This window comes from Tauraco erythrolophus, chromosome 2, assembly GCF_009769465.1.
Source record: "Tauraco erythrolophus isolate bTauEry1 chromosome 2, bTauEry1.pri, whole genome shotgun sequence".
Classification (NCBI taxonomy): Eukaryota; Metazoa; Chordata; class Aves; order Musophagiformes; family Musophagidae; genus Tauraco; species Tauraco erythrolophus.
The window spans coordinates 2,105,790-2,133,535 of record NC_141466.1 but is presented as its reverse complement, the minus strand read 5'-3'; the positions used below and the strand labels follow the sequence as shown (position 1 = coordinate 2,133,535).

Below are 27,746 nucleotides of genomic sequence, written 5' to 3'. Positions count from 1 at the left end.
GCAGAAGTTCAACACTTGCCCAACCCTTACTGATGCTTTTTCAGCTCTTCCCACTATATTCTGCAAATCTCTTCTCGCACATGTCAGGGTGGCAGCCTGGCACCCCAGAGCAAGGAACAAGAGAGACTGTTACGCTGCACCACCCCGTTTATCAGTGTTATTTTTCATGCAAAGCTACTGCGTTCATTTAGATGCTTCTAAACAAGTGTGATTTCCTTATCTAGGGTTTTATGCCAGCAAACTAGGTTTATGAACCATAAAATCCTACACTGAAGGTAAGAGCCTAAGTGAGTTAATCAAACGAGACAGAGGATGCCAAAACTGTACTAAAGCTGGAGGAGAAGTTGGCATATGAAACACCTTGAAGGGATCCACGACAGCAGTCAGCATCCAGATGAGTAACCTGCAGTACCCAAACCTATTCTGCCTTGGGGGCTGCAGTGACTTTATGTTAGGTAACATTCCAGTCAAGCTGCACATAAATCCTACGTCGGTTCTAGACTGCGTTTTGTCATAAACGATAAAATCTCTTGCTTTCCGAATATCCTACCAAAGACAGGACAGACAAACAGCAGAAACAAAACCAGTTCAGTATATTTCACTGACAAAATGTTCAGACATCTGCTTTATCAAAGAATTGGGACACAGGACCACATGGAAAATCCGTTTTGCACCTGTAATCCACTATTTTCTATGTTCATTGCTGCTTTAGTTTTTTTAACCTTTATATTCAGAACAATGCTCATTTAGAATAAATGTGCTTTTCCAGTCACAGATTTGCCTGCTTCAGAAGAAACAGTTTTAGCAGAAGAGTTGGAGATGAGATTTTTTTTTTTCAATTCTTTTCTTCAATAACCAGTGACGAATTTTATAAAATCCCATCACAAGGCTGACTGTCATGGTATGGAAAGCTAATTAATTTACTCTGATGAATTTGTCATCAGACAAATTACTGGGACCACTGACTCACTGTGTCATCTTTGCATATACTTCTTTGGAGCAGAGGAACAGAATAACCAAAGCTACTAGCAATTTTTTTTTTTTACAAATTTTTTTTATCTGGTTTTGTTAGTAAACCAAATACTTAGCAATGTTCTAGCATTCCTGTTACTTAGCTGGTAATACTGCTAGACCAGCATACAAATACACAGAAGCATAAAGTCCACATGAGAAGATACTGGTGTCCTTCTGAAAGACCCCTCGCTTCCTCCTGCAGCTGAGTAAATATGAATTTAAATGCACTAAATAAAGACAATAAACACTAATAAGAGAAGAGTGGCTCTACTTTTAGGCACGCTTATGCACACAGTTTTTTAATAAACATATCAGTTTGAGTGTTATTCTTATCCTGGTTTGCCAAGGAAATGAGACTCCACGACTGTGCTATTAAGTGGCAGTTGCCAGCCCCTGCCTCCCCCATCCTTCATTTCCAACCTGGCTTACAACTTCTGAAGCTGTTGGCTTTTCATCTTAAGTTGACAACGGGGGAAGAAATCTCCATGATATTAAAATGCTGCAATTTCAGTGAAAATTAGCAGCTGGAAAGAGCAGAGAGGCTCATGTAAGTATTTTCATTATGAGAAATATTGCAGTCTGGACTTGGCAGTTACCTGTTCTTTGCCCTGTAAGTGCTCACATAATGGCAGAATAATTAGCCCTCACGTCAGCTACAATATGTGCTTTCTCCCAGCTGATTACGTAGAGGAGAAAGGAGAAGAGCTATTCTGGCACCGAAGGAACAGAAGGAGGTTGGCTGTCTACCTGTTCTGTGAGTAAGCAACACTGGTACAAAAATGTTTTCTCCAGAATCCATCCAGAGAGGAAAGGGCTGTGCTGAAAGGGCTACATTTAAGACAAGAGAGCTGTGTGTATGGGCAAGTCCTTTAGGTACCTAAATCAGCCTTAGATGTTGCTGCACATGTGTAGGTTGGTTTTAGAGACCAGTGTTTTATACATCACTAAACTAAGTAATTTTATCTAAACTGGAGGGCTAACATTAATAAGCATAGGCTAATGCTAAATATAAGCAAACACAAAAGCTTAGCAGCTGGCATACTACATCATCCTTTTGTATCCATCCCAGTTCAGGGTACTGAAAAAGAAATGATAATAAATGGTATCATCACGAAACATAACTGAGTAAATACACCTATAGCATTTTCCTTCACTTTTAGATTTCAAAGCCATTATAAATTAATTGAGCTTCACTAGTAACAGTCAGAAAGCAGAACAGAGTCCTCCCTATTGTGCAGAAAATGAAATAAACTGTAGAGAGACATTCAGCTGGGTTCTGAAATTCTGGCAAAGAGCTATGAAGCACATCCTGCTCCTAACCAGCACATGGACCATGTGTTGGTATTTGTTTGTCAAGTAACAGGACCAAGGTTACAGCAAAAGTGGGAACAGAAACAAGACTTTCTGATTGATCCTTTTCCATCTGATGCCATAAAAAGTAAAATATTGCATCACATCAACTGACTGTACATCAGAAAATTACAGCAATAACAAAGAGAATAATCTTGTCGTTACGGTACTGGACTTGGAATATTTTTGTCTAGCTCTTGGCTCTGCTACAACAAGCAAGTTATCCATTTTTTTCTCCTCAGTCATCCGTAAAACAACAGAATTTCCTTTTTCTATCTTGTCTGTTCATGGCCCAACAATTTTGGGAAACGGACTGTTTCTCGTTATGTATTTGCGCAACACCTATCACAGTGGGCCTCAGAACCAGATGTACTCTTGGATGTCCACCTTAATGCAAACAATAATTATTTGTAGTGTATTTTTATCTACATTGCATTTTAGAATGTGTTCAGGACGATTTGCAACCCTTTTCACATTGCAGGTCTATGCCAACAAGCTAACACGGGCCAAACATGCCACTGGAAACCAACATAAAAAAGACCTCCTACCTGCACAGGTGTCTCCAGAGTGTAGATATGTTCCCCACGCACATTGTAGAACTTGACAAGTGCGTTTTTCAACAGAGAACCATTGCTGAGGTCAACTAGCTGGCTTTGCTTCTCCATGCCTGCTACTGCAAGTAGATCTCCTTGCGTACACCACTGCACCACCACGTCTGAAATCGCAAAGACAGTTTGCAATAATCACTGAGGAGAATCAGTAGGAGCAGCGCTCCCAGACGCTGCACGGTGACCCGAACAGCAAAATCACGGTCGCAAAGGTCAGTTAGCTACTTAGAAACCTAAATCCTTTCATCGAAATAGTGGCAAATCGCCACATATGCACTTCTGAGAATGACCCTTTTGAGAATTGAAAAAAATGCGTAAAAGCCATTCATTTTTCTCTCTGTGTGGTGAGTCTGGAATGCAATCAGTGGTTGCTCCTAAGTTCCTAAGGGCAAGAATTTACTAGAGATCTTAAAACTGATGTGGAAGATCCTATGCACATCTTTGGGGCAAATAAGTGGAATCAAGTCAACATGCACACAAATAATCTCACTGAGAGAGCAGCAAAGAGCATCTGTCTGGAAAGATCTACAACGCCAAAAAGCAGCACACCTGGCAATGCCTCACCTTCTCACTGGCTGTGAATGCAACTTTTAGCTAAGTCAAACCAGAGATGCAGTTTAGTGTAACATCAAACTAGAAAGACTTTTGGATTTTTGTCCATAAACACGTATGGCCTCCAGGTCATAGGTTTTCTTTTGCCACTCAACTTGTGAACATCTATGAAATCTATGAAATCTACTCATCTGTCTAGCAGGAGTTTGCCAGAATCACACAGGGATCGCTTAGTCTCTTGTGTACATGGATATGAATAAACAGATCAGTTACTTCTCCTACAGGCATCTCATGCTGAGGATGCCCACAGCTTAATTTGGGATGCCCACAGCTTAATTTGGGTATGCCAATTTGAAACCCCTGTATCCTCCAGCTCTTTGCTGCCCTGCAACAAGAGCACTAAACCCGTATTCTGTGTTCCTGCCTGTGTTTCAGAGGCAGATTTGCATGTGCAAGGAATATCGAGCTGGTCTTTAAATCTTCTTACTCTTAAACTGGAGGTGAAAGGCACCTATTTTGTGCTGAGGCAAAGTGAAGGTAAAGACAAAACTTTTGTGCTCTGGGATCCTCGATCTGCCAAAAACCTTTTGAAGGCATTTGTGGGCGAGAAGCTGTCTTCAAATGAAGAAGCAGGAGAGAAATGAGAGTTGGCAGGAAGGATCTCAAAATTGTTTCAAGTTGTCAACTTGTCATTTTCAGGGACTTTTATGTGCAATTTAAAACGGGTTTTTATTATTTCAACTTTCTGATATTTCTCATGGGAATTATGCTTTTGTATGTATCAGAGGCAAGACGCATGTTCCTCAAGATAATTTTTCCACAGCTAGGCACCGTATGCCTCTTTTTTTCTCTTAGTCCTCAGCTCTCTAAATTATCTACAATGGAATTTAATTCATCATTCTCAGAGAGTAAAACGATAGGCAGGTTAGAAATTAATGAGGCAAGCTGATCAGCTCCTCTTTTGGTACCTGGATTAACTACCCAACTACCAAAGTGAAAAACAGTCTCCTGTTCTCAGAACACGTCTTCAGGTTAAACTTTCAGTCGATCCCCATACCAAGAAGGAGAGGAGTGACTGCTGTGTCCAGCAGTTCTCTCTCTGTCTCTCTCAAAACTCCTAGAATTAGGCTGTTGCAAAGGCAGTGAAAGGCTGGACATGGGCTGCAGCATCACCCCTGGACGGCACGGCTCTACGGCACGCTCGCACCGCCAACAGGGTCTTCAACGATTATCAAACCTTGACGTAAACCAGCTCCACTGGTGTCTAGGTCTCAGCGCAAGCACAGAGATTAGAAATCAGATGGGGGTTTCATCTAGGGTAATGGTCTGCAGGTGAACCAGCAGATCAGAGTCATCCTTCAAAACTCCTTGCCAGCCACCACAGGCATCTCTATCAGGAAACCTTTAACGGGGAGCACTCTAAATGTGCAGTAGCTCTGGGGGTAGTTGTTGTAGCTAATGAGTACAAGCAGTAGATGGAGTTCAGCAATTCTGCAGATAGTGCACTAAGAATCACTGAGTTAAAAAGCATAAAAAAAGAAAAGATACAACTGAACAGTTCAGGACCTGCACTAGAGCGGAAAAAACTTCCAAGAGCGTTCAAGGTAGAAGAAAAGAAGGACTTATACTTGGCTAATCAAATTCTCATTCAACAACAAAAGTTCTTCTACATCAATTTAATATGAACATTCCCAGTAAAATGATAGCTACGCAAAGCTAGTAGAACAGCAAAAATATATTCTTATTGCTTGAAATAGTTTTATAGTTGCCTGCTTTAAAAATACATTGAGTAGCTTACAGCAGCCCATAAAGACAAGGACATCTGCTGCACAGACCACAAAGCAATACTTAGAGATTTCAAACAAAACCACATTAATTAAGACTTGCAGACAGTACGGAAGGCTGTCCACTCTCAGCAGAATTCCAAATGGCTGGAGAGGACGGAGACTTTGAGCTGGGTGGTTTTGCACATTCTTGCACGTGACAAAACCCAGTACAATTACAGTCACTTGAAACAAATGTTGATAAGAAGGTACAGGAAATGTGTACGTCTATAAAAAACTATATGTAAAATACTTTCCACTGTACAATGCTTCAAAATGACAGTGATATCCCAGTCACCTTTCTCTGTCTCACACACACTCCCAATCCAGCAAAGATGCTGCACGTTCTTCATCTACTGATGTCAACGACGTGGTCCAGTTTACAACTCATGAAAGTGTTTCTACTCCAACTTGCACATTAATACTTTGCTAGGGGAGGGTGATGTAATTACGAGATCTTTTTTTCCATTAGTGAAAGTCAACGGGGAAGTGAACCAGGACAGACATCCTCAGCAAGACAGAGCCCTGCAACTCTAAACAGAGAATAAGAGGAGGTTTGTTTCTCCTACTGCTTCCAGCCAGAAGGTAGCCTAGATGACAACTCAAGACTACTCCCTGTCCTCTTTACTGTAATTCTGTAGAGATGCTGGGCAGACCCCTTGGTGGATATCACAAGAGCTTCTCCAAATCGGTTCTAGTTTCCCAGTCTTTAGGTGTCCTTTTGGCTGAAGAAGTTTTCTGGATCACAGGGTTGCCTCATGATGCTACCTTCTGCCAGTCATGCACTTCTTCTGTTGGCACAGATGGAAGCAGGAGTGGAAAAGAAACCTCACAGGTGATTTTTTTTACCTCCTGAGACATCCCAAAACTATTAGGCTGGTGGTTTTGGGTAACTTTTTTGTTGTTGTTTGGTTTTGGTTTTGGGTAACTTTTCACCAAAAATATCCCACCATTACAGAACAGCTAAAAGTCTGCCCCAACAGCTCATTTTTTTTTTTTCCATTTAATATAAAACTAGTTTACCGGTGGAGATGAAAAAGAATCAATGGAACCTATATTTAATTATGTGCTTATGTGCTGCAGTGAATTAAAACTTCTTTCCAGGCGAAGCACTGTAAACTGAGTGCTGGCAAAGTAAGGGACTTTCTGGATAGGTAACAGTAAAAATTCCAATGCAAATTAAAGCTTTTACATGGAATACTGATCATATAAACATTCATGCACATCACTTTGCAAGACGTATAATAATTAATCAGTGGAATTTTCCTTCTCTCAGAATAACTTGCCTCCTGATGATTAGTCATTCTAGCAAGTTTTCAAAATTTGTGGGAGTCAGAAGCAGCATTGAGAGTCGTACCTGGTTACCAAAAGCACGGGAGGAGACCTTGTGAATTAAAGATGCAAAGGAAGTGTTACGTAGCAGGGGCATTCACACAAAGAAGCACAAACTTATTAGCACACTGAGATGAAAAAACAGCAAGCAGATCAATTTGCTCTACAAAACTGCTGTAAGAACATGATCCCTAAACCAGAAACATTTTTCCAAACACAGAAACTCCATCAGCCAAGCGTGGCTCTTCCCCCAGCAGGTGTCACTGCTGGAAGTGGCAACAACGGTGGTGGAAGGCTTCTGGGTTAGGAAGGACAACCACAAAAACATAACCTATACACACATCATTAAAAAGACAAGAAAAACAGAGCCCAGGAAGGGGGTGAAACGGCCTCCTTTTGTACCTTTCAACCCTGAGCGGATGATAGTAGGAGACAAGTCATCGTAATTGTTCATTAGGCTGATGTCTCCTGACGTGAAGCTGACAGTAAGTAGTGGCTTGGTGTTCTGCACCGGCACGGGATATGCAGCTGGTCCATCTGCAAAAAAAAAAAAAAGGCTCTGGAGTGAGCAGAAGGTAAGCAACCAGAAGTAATTACATCCAGGCTGAAATACTCTGTACGTCAGCCTGCTGCCATCAGGAGTCGTTCCAAGCCTCAAACTCCACCTGCTTATTTCTGCAACGTCTACGGGCAAAAGCAAAGCGGGTTTAGCTGGGTAGTTTGCCTGCTTTTGTGAAACCTCCATGGTTTTACTTTGTGAATTTTTACTGTGGAATATCCAAAGGGATTCATGCATATACTATGGTGTTATAGAATCATAGAATCATAGAATCATAGAATGGTTAGGGCTGGAAGGGACCTTCGAAGGTCATCTAGTCCAACCCCCCTGCAAGGAACAGGGATATCTCCAACTAGATCAGGTTGCTCAGGGCCTTGTCCAACCTGGCCTTGAACGTCTCCAGGGATGGAGCATCCACCACCTCTCTGGGCAACCTGTTCCAGTGTTCTACCACTCTCATAGTAAAAAATTTTTTCCTAATATCCAACCTGAACCTACCTCCCTCTATTTTAAAACCATTACCCCTTGTCCTATCATAACTGGCCCTCCTGAACAGCCTCTCCCCATCTTTCCTGTAGGCCCCCTTGAGGTACTGGAAGACCGCTATAAGGTCACCCCGGAGCCTCCTCTTCTCCAGGCTGAACAGCCCCAACTCTTTCAGCCTGTCCTCATAGGAAAGGTGCTCCAGCCCTCTTATCATCTTCGTGGCCCTCCTCTGGACCCTCTCCAACTGGTCCATGTCCTTCTTATGTTGGGGGCTCCAGAACTGGACGCAGTACTCCAAGTGAGGTCTCACAAGGGCAGAGTAGAGGGGGAGAATCACCTCCCTCGACCTGCTGGCCACACTCCTCTTGATGCAGCCCAGGACGCGGTTGGCCTTCTGGGCCGCAAGAGCACATTGCTGGCTCATATTGAGCTTCTCGTCCACCAGTACTCCCAAGTCCTTCTCCTCAGGGCTGCTCTCGATCCAATCACCACCCAGTCTGTATTTATGCCTGGGATTGCCACGACCCAGATGTAGGACCTTGCATTTGGCCTGGTTAAACTTCATGAGGTTGGTACGGGCCCACCTCTCCAGCCTGTCAAGGTCCCTCTGGATGGCATCCCTCCCTTCCAGCGTGTCAACGGCACCACACAGCTTGGTGTCATCGGCGAACTTGCTGAGGGTGCACTCCATGCCACTGTCCACGTCACCGACAAAGATGTTGAAGAGGGCCGGGCCCAACACGGACCCCTGAGGGACGCCACTCGTGACCGGTCTCCACTTGGACATTGAGCCGTTGACCACTACTCTCTGAGTGCGGCCATTGAGCCAATTCCTTATCCACCGAGTGGTCCATCCATCAAACCCATGACTCTCTAATTTAGAGAGAAGAATGTCGTGCGGGACAGTGTCAAAAGCTTTGCACAAGTCCAGGTAGATGACATCCATTGGTCGACCCTTGTCCACCGATGCTGTCACCCCATCGTAAAAGGCCACCAAGTTGGTCAGGCACGATCTGCCTTTGGTGAAGCCATGTTGGCTGTCACCCACCACCTCCTTGCTCTCCATGTGCCTTAGCATGGTTCCCAGGAGAATCTGCTCCATGACCTTGCCAGGCACAGAGGTGAGGCTGACCGGTCTGTAGTTGCCCGGGTCCTCCTTGTTCCCCTTTTTAAAAATGGGGGTTATGTTCCCTCTCTTCCAGTCATCGGGGACCTCACCAGACCGCCACGACTTCTCGAATACAATAGCCAGTGGCTTGGCAACTTCATCCGCCAGTTCCTTCAGGACCCGCGGATGGATCTCATCAGGTCCCATGGACTTGTGCACCTTCAAGTTCCTCAGATGTTCTCGAACCTGGTCTTCAAGTACAGTGGGCGGTGGTTCATCCTCACAGTCCCTGCTAGTTCTTTCCACAGCTTGGGTGGTAAGACAAGAGGCTTTACCATTGAAGACTGAGGCAAAAAATTCATTAAGTACCTCAGCCTTCTCTATGTCCCGGGTAACCAGAGCACCAGTATCCTTCCGGAGGGGGCCTACATTCTCTTTGGACTTCCTTTTGTCCCCTACATACCTATAGAAGCATTTCTTGTTGCTTTTTATATCCCTTGCCAAATTCAATTCCTTCAGGGCTTTAGCCTTCCTCACTTGATCCCTGGTCACTCTTACAGCTTCTCTGTATTCCTCCCAGGCTATCTGTCTCCGCTTCCACCCTCTGTAGGCTAACCTCTTCATTTTCAGTTGGTCCAGGAGCTCCTTGCTCATCCACGCCGGCCTCCTGGTCTTTTTGCCCGACTTGTTCTTCGTCGGGATGCACCTCTGCTGAGCTTGGAGAAGGTGCTCCTTGAATGTGGACCAACTTTCCTGGGCCCCTTGTCCCTCCAGGGCCACCTCCCACGGCACTTTGCCCATCAGGTGCTTCAAGAGGCCGAAGTCCGCCTTCTTGAAGTCTAGGGTACAGAGCTTGCTGAATGGTTTCCTTGCTGCCCCATGGATCTTGAACTCCACTGTGTCGTGGTCACTGCAGCCAAGGCTGTCCTTAAGTTTCACCTCACCCACCAGTCCCTCCCTGTTGGTGAGCACAAGGTCGAGCATGGCACCCCTCCTTGTTGGCTCCTCTATCATCTGCAGGAGGAAGTTGTCATCCACGCATTCCAGGAACCTCCTGGACTGCCTGTGCCCTGCTGTATTGTCTCTCCAACAGATGTCAGGGTGGTTGAAGTCCCCCATGAGGACCAGGGCTTGTGACCGCGAGGCTGCTCCTATCTGGCTATAAAGCGCCTCATCTGCTCTGTCCTCCTGGCCAGGTGGCCTGTAACAGACCCCTACCGTAACATCCCCTATCCGTCTCCGTCCTCTAATCTTGACCCATAAGCTCTCTGTCAGCTCCTCCTCCGACCCCAGGCGAAGCTCCACGCATTCCAGCCGGTTGCTGACATAGAGAGCAACACCCCCTCCTCGTCTCCCCTTCCTGTCCTTTCTAAAAAGCTTATACCCCTCCATGTTGACACTCCAGTCATAGGAGTCGTCCCACCACGTCTCCGTGATGCCAATAAGGTCGTAGCCCTGCTCATGTGCACGCATCTCCAGCTCATCCTGTTTATTTCCCATGCTGCGTGCGTTGGTGTACATACACTTCAGCTGGGCCTCCGACAAAGCCGACTCGCTGGCTGGAGCGACAGGGGTTCTCTTGGACGGCAGTGTAAGTTCGTTTGAACATACCTGCGATCCTTCCCCAGCCTCTGGACCCTCAGTGCTGGCACTGGTGCCATGCTGACAGCGGTATGAATCTGACTTCTTGGTTGGAGCGGCTGGAATTCCCTTCTTCTGTTCTACGGGTACTTCCACCATATCTTTATCATTCTTGATATTCCCCCCCTCCCCCTTCAAATCTAGTTTAAAGCCCTGCCAATGAGCCCTGCTAGCTTTTGAGCTAAGACCCTGGTTCCCCTCTGAGAAAGGCATGTTCCATCTGGTACCATCAGACCTGGTTCAGGGAAAGCCTCCCCATGATCAAAGAAACCAAATTTCCGTCGGTGGCACCAGCCAGTTATACAGTGGTGATTTCCAATATTTCTCCATTGTCAACTTCCCAAAGTTGAAAATTCCCCACAAATTGAAAACCAATGCTTTGGAACGCTTCCTTGGGACTCAGGTTGGAAACCAGTGTAATAAACAATATAATCACATTAACAGCTATTTGTTTGATACTCTTTCTGCTTGGGCAAGTGCTGGGGACTCCTCCTGAAGTCACACAGAGACACTGTAAGAACTTCTAAGAGAACATACTGACCTTTCACAAATTACTGTCTTCTAGATGTTAAGAGATAGGCAGCAGCATGAAAAGTTACCTGCCATCCTGCATAACGGGATCCAGTGCTCCCAAAGGTAGAGATGAGTCCAAATGGAACACTTGGCTTTAAAAAACATTTCTGCCAAGTCTCTGCTCCTCTGGGCTTGCTTTTCAGCATTCACTGAAATTCCCTTGTTCAAATATCAATATATTATCAATATTATCCACCCACCGGTGGATAAGGAATTGGCTCAATGGCCGCACTCAGAGAGTAGTGGTCAACGGCTCAATGTCCAAGTGGAGACCGGTCACGAGTGGCGTCCCTCAGGGGTCCGTGTTGGGCCCGGCCCTCTTCAACATCTTTGTCGGTGACGTGGACAGTGGCATGGAGTGCACCCTCAGCAAGTTCGCCGATGACACCAAGCTGTGTGGTGCCGTCGACACGCTGGAAGGGAGGGATGCCATCCAGAGGGACCTCGACAGGCTGGAGAGGTGGGCCCGTACCAACCTCATGAAGTTTAACCAGGCCAAGTGCAAGGTCCTACATCTGGGTCATGGCAATCCCAGGCATAAATACAGACTGGGTGGTGAATGGATCGACAGCAGCCCTGAGGAGAAGGACTTGGGAGTACTGGTGGACGAGAAGCTCAATATGAGCCGGCAATGTGCTCTTGCGGCCCAGAAGGCCAACCGCGTCCTGGGCTGCATCAAGAGGAGCGTGGCCAGCAGGTCGAGGGAGGTGATTCTCCCCCTCTACTCTGCCCTCGTGAGACCTCACTTGGAGTACTGCGTCCAGTTCTGGAGTCCCCAACATAAGAAGGACATGGACCAGTTGGAGAGGGTCCAGAGGAGGGCCACGAAGATGATAAGAGGGCTGGAGCACCTTTCCTATGAGGACAGGCTGAAAGAGTTGGGGCTGTTCAGCCTGGAGAAGAGGAGGCTCCGGGGTGACCTTATAGCGGTCTTCCAGTACCTCAAGGGGGCCTACAGGAAAGATGGGGAGAGGCTGTTCAGGAGGGCCAGTTATGATAGGACAAGGGGTAACGGTTTTAAAATAGAGGGAGGTAGGTTCAGGTTGGATATTAGGAAAAAATTTTTTACCATGAGAGTGGTAGAACACTGGAACAGGTTGCCCAGAGAGGTGGTGGATGCTCCATCCCTGGAGACGTTCAAGGCCAGGTTGGACAAGGCCCTGAGCAACCTGATCTAGTTGGAGATATCCCTGTTCCTTGCAGGGGGGTTGGACTAGATGACCTTTGAAGGTCCCTTCCAGCCCTAACCATTCTATGATTCTATGATTCTATAAATACTTAATGACCAATATCACCATCTGTAGCATTCGCTGTTTAACACTTTTTGTTTACAATTTCTGACAGCAGATGTGACTGGCCCTGAAAAAGCACCTCTCAAGGCCCAACCAGCATCTTTTCAGTCCACAAAAATGGCACAGTCAGTTAAGAGCGGTATTGCCTCCTGAACTTGTAAAGAAGCTGATCAGAAAGCATTTTGGAGAAAGATGTCTAGTAATCAGCATCTCTGTGTGTATATAATTTGATAAAAAAACCCCATCAAACTTCCAGTCCTTCCTACACATCTGTGTGAGTCAAAGACATGTCACCGTTGAGAGGTTTATGCTGCATCTGCTCTAAAGAAAACACATCGTGTTTTGGTAATCATTAAAACAGGCTTGTAGGCTTGCAAGGAGTCCACCCACCCCTGATTGACTCAGAAAAAGCCAGCGCATTCAGATCATTTAAGTTCTCATCTGTGTACTCTGCGACTTCACCATCGTCCAACTGGAGCTTCAGTATTTAAAAAAAAAAAACACCAAAAACCCAATTTAATGTTGGGCTCTGTCTAGCTTTAGAAACTCGCTAGGAAATTTGAAGTCTGTTTCTTCTCTTCTAAGGTAAGGAATCCCACCCAGTACCAAAAGTGAGGCATGAAAGCCAAAATACAACTCAGTTTTGAAAGACGTTAACATTTTACCAGATGATCCCGCTGTTTGTTAAATACATATGCTTGTTATATTGATGTATATACACACGACTCTAGAAAAGGCAGATTTTTGGACTGAATCCAAATTAAAGTCCTCAATTCAGTGCCTCTACCAGCTCAAAACTGCGGCCATCCTGCTGTTTTAGTACAGCCCGACAACTCCCTGGCGTTCCGGATGTCTTCGCAAGCCCGTGCAAAGCTGGGACAGAAGGACGTGCCCACAACACTACCTTGCGGTGGGGAATAGTCATCGGAGTCCGTGTCGCTCTCGCTGCTGTCCTCCACCAGGAAGCTGGGGTAGTTCCAGGACATGCTGAGGATGCCATCTGACTCGTGAAGCAGCACGTGGGCCAGCATTCGGCCGTGGCAGTCCATGACGATGACCTGTCCATCAGCAGTGCCAAACAGTACCTGGAAATAACAGAACGGCCCTCAGTCCCACCAAACGTCAGCCACTGGACCCTCCTTCAAACTCATCCTGTAACTAACAAGCTACACTGGGAATTAATTGAAAGCAAAGCAGCCAGGGATGTGAAACGGTGCCACAACAGGACACCACAACCAAAGATGTATCTGAAGAGCGAAGTCAAAGCACCAGGCTCGAGAGGTAAGTTCCTACATTGTGCAAGCAATACTTCACGGTGGGGGTGCATTTTGCTCATTTCAACATGAGCCATTACACTTTATTGGAACTTGGCCTTTACTACCACCACCGTGAGCTGGCAGAAGGGCTACCACAGATTCTGCAGTATTCTCAGGTTACACAGAAATTTCTAAAATTGGTGGCATGAAACCGAGGTGTGCACCAGTCATAACCATGCCAAAAGGCACAGCTGACAAAAGTGAGGTCTTAGCAGAGATGGCAAACAGCTTTTGGGAAATAGAAAGCTGTACAGAGGAGGGCAGGATGTTCAGTTGATGAGCTGAGTGAAGGTGGGACAATATCTTCCAAAAACAGAGACAAAAAGCAATATCATGAGTTAACTGATCCAAGAGGAAGGCAGCGCGTTACACATTCAGGAAGAGATGAAGAAAAGCTTCTGCCCACCATTTCAAACACAAAATGGGTAACGCAAGTTTTTCTCCTTGCCCCTCAACTACTCCGTAGCCAATGCGTACTGACTGAAGTCAGACTGACTGGAAGATACAGTTTCTTTTTTATAAGCATTTTCTTGAGGCTTTAAGCAAGTTAAGATCCTGCATATTTGATGAACTGTAGAAAAACATCAGGAAATAAGGATTAATAGATCCACAAGGTGATAAATGTATTAGCCAAGGCTGCTGCTATCATGTAATTCCATGAGGCAAATACGTTTTAAAGCAAGTTTAAAGGCACTCATCAACCTGAAAACTAGCCAGCATTAAAAATGAAGCTAAAAGGAGGGTCAAATCTTGTACTTGCCCTTCAGACTACCACCTATTTTCAGTGCTTGTAAATTTAAGATTCTAACAATTATATGTCCAGATCAAAAATTCACCCAGCCTTGGATCTCATCACTAACAGTGGTCAAGTGTTTGGAGAAGAGTAAAGGAACAGGATGCACTGAGCAGGGACCTCCTCTGCACACTCACGTAGCTTCTAGCAAAAAATACTCTCTCTTCTTTGCTAATTGATAATTTCACTTCGTAACCTTTATCTCTTAACACTAAAAGAAACAGAGAATAATTGTTCCCTAACTACGTTCTCAACAGCGGTCACAACTTTATAGAGCTCTATTATCTAATCCCTTAGTCATTTCTTTTCCAAGCTGAAGAACTGTAGCCTACTTAGGATCTCCCTGTACAGTTGTTGTTCAAAGCCTCCAACCACCCTGTTGACCTCTGCTGTCAGAGCTCTTCCTTTCTGTCTCCTTTCTGAGATGTTGTGCCATTCAAACTGTGTATTGTGTTGCACTTACACAACAGCACTCACCTAGAAAGCAACTGCCATGGTTGCACTTTTGCAAGTTTCAGAAAGGAAGTGTTGCTTCAAAGGTCTCAGTCGAAAAAAGAAGTACTAAAATTTTTTTCAGTGTTTAAGGTCACGATCAGGAAACACAGAAGGTTGTAAATTAGAACAGCAGTTTAACAGAGGAACTCCAGCGGTGTCATTAAAATCTTAAGAAAATCAATGGAGTTGCTTCATGTTATCAGAAGCAATGAAAAAACCAGTGTCTGGCTGCCTTCACTGTAATCACTACCTCTTACAAAAATTCATAGATGCATAGATTTCTAGGTTGGAAAAGACCTTAGAGATCATCGAGTCCAACCATCCCTAATCCCCATTAAACCATATCCCTAAGTAGATCATCCACCCTATTCTTAAACACATCCAGGGATGGAGACTCAACCACCTCCCTGGGCAGCCTATTCCAGTGGCTGACAACCCTTTCAGAGAAGAAATACTTCCTAACATCCAACCTGAACCTCCCCTGACTAAGCTTATACCCATTTCCTCTTGTTCTATCACCCATCACTAATGTAAAGAGCCCTTTCCCCACCTCCCCACCATCCCTTCTCAAGTATTTGTAGGCTGTTGTAACTTTTGTGTTAAATAGCTGCTGGGTTAAAACAGTGGCCAAAGTTTGCTACAAGCCTCAGGTTACTGTTCTTAGATATAAAAGCCAGAACTTGACCTCTGTTCATCTCACATCCCCTCCCCTTGTGGCCCTTTATTCTACTCTTCATCCACTCGTATCACCCCATCTCCTTTCACACTGCTCACTACTTCAGCTGGTTTTACACGCGTGATCAGTGCACAGCCACTTTCACCCTCTGCTTTCAGAACATAACCTCTCTCTTTAGAGGGTGGTGAGGCACTGGCACAGGTTGCCCAGAGAAGTTGTAGATGCCCCATCCCTGGAAGTGTTGAAGGCCAGGTTGGATGAGGCTTTGGGCAACCTGGTGTAGTGGAGGGTGTCCCTGCCCATGGCAGGGGGGTTGGAACTGGATGATCTTTGAGGTCCCTTCCAACCCAAACCATTCTATGATTCTATGATTCTCTTTTGTATCTCTACAAAACAAACTTCTCCAAAGCCAAAATCCTACCAGTTGTCATTGCTAGCTTCTCACACCACTTCCAGCCTACTTTATAGATTAGATTTTACCAGTCTCCTAGGAGTTTTATTAACTGCAAAATACCCAGCCAGAGGAGGTGAAACGCTCTACTGTTTCTGAAAATGGCAGTATTAGAGTTCTGCCTCCTAAAATTCTGTAGAAACACTTTATAATTGGGCAGGAACAAAACATTCGGACTCATCACCCAGAGTTCGGTCTCATCTCAATCTAAAGCTAATTCTTTTGAGTAGCACTTCCTCCAATTCATTTAAAATTACAAAGTCCTACCGTAATTTCCAACTCAGATCAGAACAGCTGCATGTGGGCATCTTAATTCTTGCACTGGAACCTGAGAGAGCTCTTTAGCAACCTCGAAATGTCAGAGGGCACTCTTCATCTCTTTAGCCAGGCTATGGGTTTCAAGGAGCAGCTTTAAGTTTCGGGGTTATTGTAGCAATACAACTTTAAGATGAAAGTATTTATCAGGCTGATAGTCCTGCTGGCTGAACTGCTGAAGCTGTAAAAATGTCTAATGGTGTTATCATCCATAACATTACTCAAGTTATAAATGCCACACTCAAGATACTTATGTCAGATGAATAAAACTCTCTTGACGTTCAGAAAAAGAGGTTGAGCCACAGGGTATGCCTGAAGGATCCAATGGAGAAATTAAAAGATTGTATTTTAGCTGCATAAATTCATATTTTTCAGGTATTTGCAGATCTAGGAGGTTTGAGGGAATGCTGGAAAAAGGTAATGAACAAGTTATAGTGGTTTGTTAACCCCTGAATATGAAAGCTAAATGATGACAGAGTCATAGAATGGTTCGGGTTGGAAGGGACCTCAAAGATCATCCAGTTCCAACCCCCCTGCCATGGGCAGGGACACCCTCCACTACACCAGGTTGCCCAAAGCCTCATCCAACCTGGCCTTCAACACTTCCAGGGATGGGGCAGCCACAACTTCTCTGGGCAACCTGTGCCAGTGCCTCACCACCCTCACAGTGAAAAATTTCTTCCTTAGATCCAATTTAAATCTCCCCTCTTTCAGTTTAAAGCCATTGCCCCTTGTCCTGTCACTACACGCCCTTGTAAAAAGCCCCTCTCCAGCTTTCCTGTAGCCCCTTTAGGTACTGGAAGGCTGCAATAAGATCACCCCGGAGCCTTCTCTTCTCCTTCTGAACAGCCCCAACTCTCTCAGTCTGTCTCCAGAGCAGAGGTGCTCCAGCCCTCGGATCATCTTCGTGGCCTCCTCTGGACTGGCTCCAATGGGCTCATGACCTTCTTATGTTGGGGGTCCCAGTAATTAAAAAGAAAAACACAAACAAGTACTTATTTTGAAGTGGATCTTTGGCCCCTTGCTCTGTTCTTGTTCTCTTGCCTCATCTCCTCTCCTTTCATACTGTTCATTATTTCAACTGTTTTTACATGCATTACCACTTGTAGAATTGCACTTGTAGAATTATGCATAACCTGATAATAAAATAGCTAAAATCACCCAATACATTCAGAGTGTAAGCTGCACTACATAAATAATTTCTTTACAACACATATCCAATGTAATGAATCCTGCACTGCAGCGCAGCTGTAGCTGGTTACAGGTCACGGAAACGCTGAGCAGTCTCCAACAGTGCCCCGATGATGTATGCTTTGAAGGGAAAAGTGTGATAAACAGCATCAGGATAATTCACACACAGTTTTTTAAGCATACCAAGAGCTGAAAGTTGGGTCCTGAAACACAAACGTCTGGGTTCTCCATGAACCCTAAGCTTGGGGTGATGTATGTCTATTGTAACAAATCCAGATACCTTCAGAGATACCCTTCTCTGAAATGTGCTGACCTCTTAGCCGCTGGGGTAACTTGTGATGCGTTTCGCCAGCTAGTTTTGGCAAATACGAAGGTTTTTCATCTAAAGGTTTTTCAACTTGAAATAGTTGTTAAACTATTATCCATGAAACTATCACTCCAGATTGCGATCCCCTTAGATGCCCAAGATTTCAAAGGCTCTTCAATCAGCAGTCTGAAATACATCAATTCCTAAAGGACGTGGTAATCAAAAGACCGGGTATTCTGCTCTGAAGTATTCATCTTGTGAGTAGATCAATATGAGAACAGCCAAGAAGCTAAAAAATTCAGTCCCAGGGGAACAACTTGAACCTGTTCAGTGACTGTGCTACGTGTGGATCTGTTGTGCTGAACTGTTGCTATTCCTGTACGATCTGTTGTGATGCCGTAACACGTCTGGACCACATACAGGAAGCAGAAACTAGTTTGGCAGCACCAAGATCAACAGAGCTACAACAGATCAACCAAAGACCCAGTGCACTGAAGGTCCAGGTCAAGAGGCCCACTACTTTGTAAGAGAACTGTAATTTACTTATGGCGATGCTATTTTTGCACAAACCACATTTTGTTGCTATTTGATTTGGTTTAACGTAAGTAAATTGAAATCACCAACAGTGAGAATGTCCACAGTTTATGTTAATTTGAATATAATAGCCCAGTAGGAAAGGGGAAGATCCTGCCATCTCACCACATGTGATCATATGTAGTAGCTGAGAAAAATAAATTGTTACGATTTACAGACTTAAGTCAGTGAAGCTGTGCTGACTTACACCTGCAGGGAACCAGCCACTGTCCATTCCTGCATTTTTGCCTGTCCTCTTTGTCAAAGAAGCCTTCTAGAACTACAGTCACTTTGACTTTTATAATAATCGAGGATAATCCCATCCCAACAATAATGTATTCAACGACTTGATGTATATATGAGGGGTAAAAGACGGAATTATTTCCAGTTGTGATCTGTACTACCAAAAACTGAACAGTCAATACTGTTACAGAAAGATATTGATAAAATAAAATGCTCCCTTTGTGACGTTTAGTACTAACACTGAAGGTTTCTAACGTTGCTGGTTAAACAAAACTCCCAGGAAACCTGATCAATACATCTTCAGAACATGGGCTGTCACTGGAGAAGAAACAGAAAGCCATTGAAGGCTACTTCAGGGTAGCAATTTTCAAGTGAAAGATTTCAGTATTGTGATGCTAGAAGGTTGGAAAAGGAACTTTCATCTGCTTTACTCTTGTTCAGCATTTTTAAAAGAACCTCTCTGACTTTTTACAAAGAATGTCCATCTGACAACTGAGGGAAGCAAAACAACTCAGATTCTGCTAATTAAAACAGCATTGAAAATGCATCTAGTGAACTCATTCTTAGTATAATTTGATTATTTAAAAATCAAAATTTTCACAGAAAGACAGAGCATGCCTTGCAGGACTATGCAAGGTGCATTAACAGATTGCATTTAAATTCCTGGATATACCAAAAGGTTCTGAAAATTAATGTCATCTGTGGTGAGATCTCAGGTGCTCTAACCTTCCCTAAGCTGTGGCTAAGTCACCCGTAACTCTGTTGAGCAATTTCTTGAATTATATCTCTTACTTGTCCCACAGGATAGGTGGCAGCTGGAAAGACAAGGTCATCACACAAAGTTTTTCCAGGAAGTGACTGATCACATTCTAAAGGCAAAGGGTTAGATGTGTCCTAGAAGATGCTTACTGGACCAGTGCAGCAAACTGAGCTCTACTGGACATGAAACACTCAAGCCTTCTACAGCCCTAAGTAATACAAATATCTGTATGTAACCTGTAAATGTTGCTATCTCATAACAGTAAATATTTTAAACAGCAGTATTGTAAAATAAAAAATAATTTTAAACATAGCATGACATAAAGGCAAACCCACTGTCCTCATTTTCATAATGCAAATTGACTACTTACGTTTTCCCTTTTGCAAACTGGTTCCTGACCAGTTCTTCTCCTTGCACTGCTAATCACAGAATCATAGAACGGTTTGGGTTGGAAGGAACCTCAAAGATCATCCAGTTCCAACCCCCCTGCCATGGGCAGGGACACCCTCCACTACATCAGGTTGCCCAAAGCCTCATCCAACCTGGCCTTAAATGACATCTTATGACCAAGCAAACCATGAACGACCTCACAAAAACTTAGAGTTGTCTCACTTACACTCCCCTTCTCAAAATTTAGACCTGTCTTTATGCTTTTCCCTTCAGCCTCCTCCCTCACCCCCCCCGAAGGAAAAAGTCAGCACTGTACCTTGGAAATTACGTTCTGCAAAAATGCTAATAGGGCAACTGCATTTGCTTTGGCAGAAGATGCTGAGCAGTTCACGGAAGCTGAACTAGTCCTGTTTGCCCAAACATCAGCATTCATGATAGGAACCATAATGCCGTCATACTCACAAACATAAATCTATTTTGCTGATCCAAAATTAACTAAACTACAAACTGATTAATGTACAAAATGATGGATCCTTCTATTTATGCAGGTAGGCTTAGCAACATGGGAAAAACTTGGCAAATTATTGCCCTTAAATATTTTCATTCATTAGCCTAACAAGAAAATGCCAGTCTTGCAAAGGCCGAGTTACAACAATTTGCAGTCCATTTACTCGCAGTATTAGCATTTTGCATTCCTGGTGCACTTCTTGTTTAGATCACAAGGCAGGAGGCAGTGCAGCAGCTGCCTCTTAGGATACATTAAAAAGTGAAAGTTTCTTTTTTTCTCAGTGCGGTATTTCTGGCTTTCCTTCTTTTTACCTTAAAATGCAGAGAGAGAAAGGAGCAGAGAGAGGGAACCAGCTGCTCCCCTGCTGAACACTTTTCTTTTCCATTAAAAATTCAACGGCTGTAAAATGATTTCTTGAACTGACACAAAAAGAAACATCACCACAACTCACACGCAAGCTCGGGGGGAGAAAGTACTAGCCTTTATGTCTGAAAAAATTGAGTTTTTGTTTCCTTTGCACATGAGGAGTTACCAGCCCCACACATGGACGATACACCACAAGATAACCCAGCTGAGTGCATATATCCACAGCAGTGAAATTCCCATTCAAGACCATTAACACTTTTCACAAGCAGCACTGGTGTAGCTACCTACTTTCAGGCTTGTTCCTTCTCTCTCTTACGAAGTCCATAGGGTCAGGATAACTATCACAAAGCCCTCAAATGAGAAGACAAAGTAAATACACTGGAGATCTTGGTAAAAAATCAATTTAATAAATATTGAAGTCCTAAAACCTGGGGATTCCAACTGGACTGGCTTTATTTCTCTCTGAATGACTGTAAATGAGATACAGCCTTGCATACTGTTTCAGGAGCCAAAAATGTAAGTAGTCTCAAACCAGGATCTCAAGCTACACAACCACTCTTTACACGTGAGGATGGAAGCAATCATCCAGGTGGAGATACTGTTATTCGAAAGCATTCTGGCAAATCACAGGAAGACTGATTACAATATGCCCCTGTAATTATACCTGGACTAATCCTGACTTATGTATTTCCAGGCACACACATTTCCATATTCTTTCTTGACTCTTGAGACATTTTTCAGGAAAGCATCCTGTAACAAATAGGTTTTAAAGTCAAAAGAGTTGCCCTTCTATACTGAATTAACAATATGCCTCAGTTTACTTTAGACATGGAAAAGAGTTGTGGGGTTTTTTCTAAACTTATGTCAGGTTCGAGATCACATTTGAAGCAAAACGAGCAAAAAGCCAACAGCTGGAACACTTTCTGTAGAGCATCTTCTGTAGCTTTTAATACAGACAGAATTCTGAGTCTGAACCACTGAGCTCCCACAGCAGGAGTACTCTGGAACACTCTTCAAGCAGCAGGTTTTTCTGTTTTCTCACTAAACTCTGTCAGGAAAGTGCACACATGTCCATGAAAACACATATTCTTCACATATATCAAATTACATAGAGCAATAAAACCAACCATTTGGTGCTATTAGGTGGGAAAATGCAATTAGTTGTACCAACAACCACTCAATCAGGCACAGAAGTCAACTGATACACTTGGCAGTCTCCTACATTGTTCCCAAGCCAGGGTTTAGTTATTTCCTGAAACATATGCTCACTGCTGAAGTTGAAATTTCCTTCTGAGTTTTAGAAGTCCGAGAGTTTCTGCTGGGGTTTTGTGGTTTGTTTTCATTCCCTAAATAAAAATGGGATTACTTAGCAACAAGGCTTGCACTCGCAACCAGTGAAAACGCAATACAAAGCAGTTTAGAAGAAATGCCCTTGCTGCTTTGAATTTCTTAATACAAAAATCAAGAAGCCCCTGAGTGGAGCTATATGCTAACAGGAGCCAGCCCCTCAACTTCTGCATTCTCCTTCTAGGTCTTGGGTGCTGGCAGAAAGGGGTAACCCAGCATGGTCAGGAAATACGTAGAATGGGTGAGGTCAAGTATAACTGAGTCAACACGGAGACAGGCTGAGCAATAAACTGTTAACCAAATGAGGCACTGAAGAAGAATGACTATCCTTCTAAAAGCATTAGGAGGAAGGAGCATTGGGGAAGGATTAATCCCTTTCCAGCTGATGCAGTCACCAACAATCTCTGAACATCTGAACGCTGACAAGAAACCACCTCCTGATAAAGAGCAGAGACCTCAGGTTGAATTCATGCAGGATGAAACACTGTTGGGAAAGGTTTTGGAGAATAAAGAGATACTGCTCTCACCTTCCACTGGCATACTACCTCTTTGTGTCACATCAATAGAAAGATTATGTGATATCACTTGTCAGAAATATCACCTTTCATCTCCAATTTACTCCAAAACTTGGCCTTGCTTTCCCAGAGAAGACCTAGTGGAGAAATCCACAAATTTCCTCCTAACCACCTCTAATCCTCCTACCCTGCAGTAAGGTTTCAGACTATTCACAGGCTTGAACACATCTCACTCAAGTTCAAGACCCCACTTGGCACCTGGTCTTCCTACCAACTTCCAAAAAACTGACGGATCAAGTCCCAGTGATAATAAAGTTTAAATTAACCACTCTGGCAGCTGTATTTATTTTGAACTGGAAAGACCACAAAGCTCTGGATGAACCAAAGGGGTCCTGGGGCCAAAGTGTTCTGAGCCACGTGTCTCTGGCAAAGGGATAAAACAGACTGTTTCTGAAAACAGCTGTGAAACCCTCACAGATTGGAGAGTTCTTCCTCCGTAAGAATTACACTTCCACTCACACGCCCTCTCCTGACCAACTCAAAATGTGAATGAACAAATTAAAGCAATTTTCCCAGCTTCCATATGACACCTCCTTAGAAAGAGAGCAGCTTCCTGGAGGAGGTGCCATGTTTTCCCCTGAACTGCCTAAAAAGCAGCATAAGTAGGTGCTGTGACTTTGCACGGGTGCACTGCAAATCCTCGTTCGTACTATTTGCCCCCACAGCTGAAGCGTACCACAGTGCTTTTCAGAAACAAAGCTTCAAAGGAGTATTTCCTCTTCCAAAGAACTGAAGGCTTCGGGCTATGTGAGCAAATCTCTCTGTACAAGTGCCAGCAAGGTGAGACGAGAGGCAAACGACTTCTTTCTTCCTGACACATCCCACACATCGTGTTTCTATTTGTGCTCATCTTTATTTTGCTGACTCAAACACTGATGCTCCAAAAATGTAAAACAGTGCTGGGTATAAAAATGCTAAGTGGACGTACTAACTGAATAGCACAATGAATCTTCACCTCTCTTTCCACCTCTGGTTTGTCACTGCCACTGACATCCTTCTCTGACATCTGCTCTTGTGAGACCCCACCTGGAATACTGTGTTCAGCTCTGGAGTCCCCAGCACAAGAAGGACATGGAGCTGCTGGAGCGGGTCCAGAGGAGGCCATGAAGATGATCCGAGGGCTGGAGCACCTCTGCTATGGAGACAGGCTGGGAGAGTTGGGGCTGTTCAGCCTGGAGAAGAGAAGGCTCCGGGGTGACCTTATTGCAGCCTTCCAGTACCTAAAGGGGCTACAGGAAAGCTGGAGAGGGGCTTTTTACAAGGGTGTGTAGTGACAGGACAAGGGGCAATGGCTTTAAACTGAAAGAGGGGAGATTTAGGTTGGATATAAGGAAGAAATTCTTCACTTTGAGGGTGGTGAGGCAGTGGAACAGGTTGCCCAGAGAAGCTGTGGCTGCCCCATCCCTGGAAGTGTTGAAGGCCAGGTTGGATGAGGCTTTGGGCAACCTGGTGTAGTGGAGGGTGTCCCTGCCCATGGCGGGGGGGTTGGAACTGGATGATCTTTGAGGTCCCTTCCAAGCCGAACCATTCTATGATTCTATGAACTAAAATAAGGGTATCATAACCTATCTCTCATGTCAGATCAAGGTAAAGAGTTACAAGATACACTGTTGAGGGTGATCTGTATGTCCTAGTGCCCTGTGTATCCAAGGGGATGCAGAAATCCATACAGCTGTTCGCTTTTTGCAGCAACAAACATCAAATACTCTGTCTACACGGATAAGCAAAACATTAAAACAGTTGCATTCCTCCTTTCAGACAGAGTCATTATGGGAGAAACTTATTTGCAAGACTCATCCGAAACAGCGTTGACATAAAACATCACAGGAGCTACTGAGAAAACATGAGCCATGATGCTTCTCACCACATGAACGTCCCCCATGTTACAGCCCTCACAACTAGAACAAATGGCACCGTCTCGTCAGCTCTCCCAATTTCTTGCCACTCCAGGCTGGATGAAGAGCATCAAGGGAAAGATGAGGCAAGGCACAGATGAAGCGAGTGGGAAGACGAAAGCACATGGAGACGTCACCTTGTTGCTCTGCTCCTCCAATTACCCGCGAGGGTTTCTGGCAGGAAAATCCTTGCCTGGAATAAACCCACAGAGAGATGCCACAGCTCCTGAAGCTGTGGATGAACCTTAGAGGCTCCAGGGAGAAAATCCTTTTTCTCCACCCTCCTCAGAACTCAAGACAAAGCTCATAAAGTCCTCAGCTGAGTATTGAAATCTGCGGTGTAGCTGCTCATTGCCAAGGAGAAAAGGAGAGCACAACGGAAAAAAAGGCACAATGCACCAAGCTATTTAATTCCTTTTCTTCCTTCTATTTGGAAGCTGTATTCTCAGCAGAATGATGCATGAAAACAGACTTGAGACAAAAAGGCAAAGACGGAAAGACAATGCCAAAAAAGGGGAAAGACAATGCTAATAAAACTATGCATAGACACCAGGAAAAACAAGAAAAAAAGAACAAATCTGTTATTTCAGAAATAGATGCATAATGAAGCTTTAAAACAACATAATAAAAAGAGATGGGAGAAAGAAAGGTTAACGAGCACTAAAAATTCGCATTACTTTTTCACCCAAAATCTGTCTTGTCACTATTATGTGGCATCATAAAAATCAAGTCACCAAGCAAAGAACAAAAACAAAGCGTCACCAGCTTCCAGCACGTATAAAAGTATGAAAGAAGAATACAAAGCCTCTGCAAAAACATTTAAACATTTCAATTATATATAAAAACCCTACATATTTTGTCCAGAAAAGGATGCAATAGGATAGTAAACATTCACAGAACCCTCAGCACAAGCAGGCAGAAATCAATTTTAATAGCAAGTCTGCTGCAAAGGTTTGAAGTGCTTCCTAAAACAGTCCGAAATATTAAAGACAATTAAGCTGTGGTGGATTTTGTTTATCTGTTTGTTTTATACAACAAGCAGATTTATCTTGAAAGACAACTGAAGTCTCCTTCCCCTGTCCTCTTTTTGCATTTTAATGCAATGCTCAATCATGCAGCACGCAGTCTTCAAATCCTTCAAATTTAACCATTGTCTGCAGTCCTTGTGGCTTGAATAAACTGTCTCATTAATTAACGACACTTCTTCAATGCTACAAAAACCCTCTAGCTATTTTTCCCAGTAATCTGAGTAACTCATCCATCAAGGAAAAGAAGCCTTTCGGTTCTTCCTCAAACACCGTATCTTACCGTGCGATTCTGAGTGGCCCTAGTCAGTGTAAGGTCATTTGATAGTCTCTGCACCCAGAATTCATGGGGGAAAATATGCATTTTTAAATGTTAAGACACAAAAATATAGATATTCTAAAGGCTCCTTTACGTGAACCTATAAAGATCCTGAATAGAGACAGAAGTATTCCAATCAAGACCAAAATCATTGCTTACACTTTTGAATTTCAGAGGCTGTGACTTATTTCATTTTGTCCTTCCTTCCCTTCGTTCATAATAATTAAGGTAAATATTTGCCTTCCCTGTACCACCCCAGTTCCCAGTTTGTAGCTCCCTTTCATCCTTCGGTCACTCCTTAAAAGGCTGTCTTTGAGATTTTTTTTTCCCACACAACTAGATGTCTGAGCATCATTAAACTCGACCAGTGTGACCAGTGCAGCAGCCAGGGCTGCCTGAATCAGGCGCCCACTCCAGCACCTGATTAAAACCAAAACAGTGAGTGAAGGGAAGCAGGAACTCCTCGTTCCAGAGCAGCAGGCAAAGAAAATGTAGGTGAGAAGACGACATCGTGCCCAAACGGATGCAATGTTTTCAAATACTTATCAATTCTTCATTTTTAAGCCATGCTCCGGAAGCTAGGTGAGGTTCCTATTCCTACTTCCAGCTTAGGAGCTGTGCAGTACAACTGCTTCCCTGAAATGGTGGCAGCGACTGCAAATCACAGTGACCGCTGAAAATGGGAGGGATCCAAACGACATCTTTTAGTTGAAATTCCTGCCGGAGACTAAGGTCACACCAAAACCAAGGCACCAGAGAGGCAAGCTCACGAAACGCCTGGTGCCACTGGGAGCCATTCGAGCATCTCTCGTTAATTAGCTCCTACCTCCTGGTGAGAATCATGTCCTGGGCTGCATCCAGAGCAGCGTGGGCAGCAGGGCGAGGGAGGGGATTCTGCCCCTCTGATCCGAGGGCTGGAGCACCTCTGCTATGGAGACAGGCTGAGAGAGTTGGGGCTGCTCAGCCTGGAGAAGAGAAGGCTCCGGGGTGATTTTATTGCAGCCTTCCAGTACTTAAAGGGGCTACAGGAAAGCTGGAGAGGGGCTTTTTCCAAGGGTGTGTAGTGACAGGACAAGGGGCAATGGCTTTAAACTGAAAGAGGGCAGATTTAGATTGGATATAAGGAAGAAATTTTTCACTGTGAGGGTGGTGAGGCACTGGCACGGGTTGCCCAGAGAAGTTGTGGCTGCCCCATCCCTGGCAGTGTTCAAGGCCAGGTTGGATGAGGCTTTGGGCAACCTGGTGTAGTGGAGGGTGTCCCTGCCCATGGCAGGGGGTTGGAACTGGATGATCTTTGAGGTCCCTTCCAACCCCAACCATTCTGTGATTCTATGATTCTATGAATATTACATGCTTCGTTAGAAAAATAGTAAAGAAGAATTGTTTAACAAGATTTTTCAAAGCTTAGCAAGTTTTGGACTCAATGGTTGGAAAAATGACCTTCTTTTAAGTTATGTTGCTCGCACAGGGCTGAGAGGTCTCTCCGACACTCAGAATCAACTGGATCCATTTGCTCATGTGAAGGCAAACATAACCAGGTCTGTCACTGGAACTGCTTTTGCTGCAAGTGCAGACTGGACAGCTCTATACAGAAATGACCAGTCCGATGTTTACTAGTCCAGGCTGTATCTCCACTCAAACACGTTTTCAAGACAGCTGTATCAACAAATTAGGGGTACAATTACAGATTGCTATCTCCAACGTGAACAAGACTGCACGTGCATTAGGGTGAAAACTGGTGGTAGAAAACTTGGTACATTATCATATTTGCTTAATGAGAATGACAGGATGAATTAAATTTTTATTATCTGTGGGAGCACTGGTTTTGAGGGAAACCGTACTTAGAAAGTGACCATTTTATTT

The 27,746-nt window shown here is 44.2% G+C and overlaps 1 protein-coding gene across 1 annotated transcript in view; it reads right to left on the bottom strand.

Moving 5' to 3' along the window:
• Positions 1–27,746, bottom strand: part of TULP4 (TUB like protein 4) — a 133,840-nt gene that overhangs the window by 27,307 nt on the left and 78,787 nt on the right. The window contains 3 exon segments of the mRNA XM_086632009.1: positions 2,913–3,079; positions 7,082–7,216; positions 13,243–13,423. Of these exon segments, the coding sequence (XP_086488135.1) occupies positions 2,913–3,079; positions 7,082–7,216; positions 13,243–13,423 (483 nt within the window).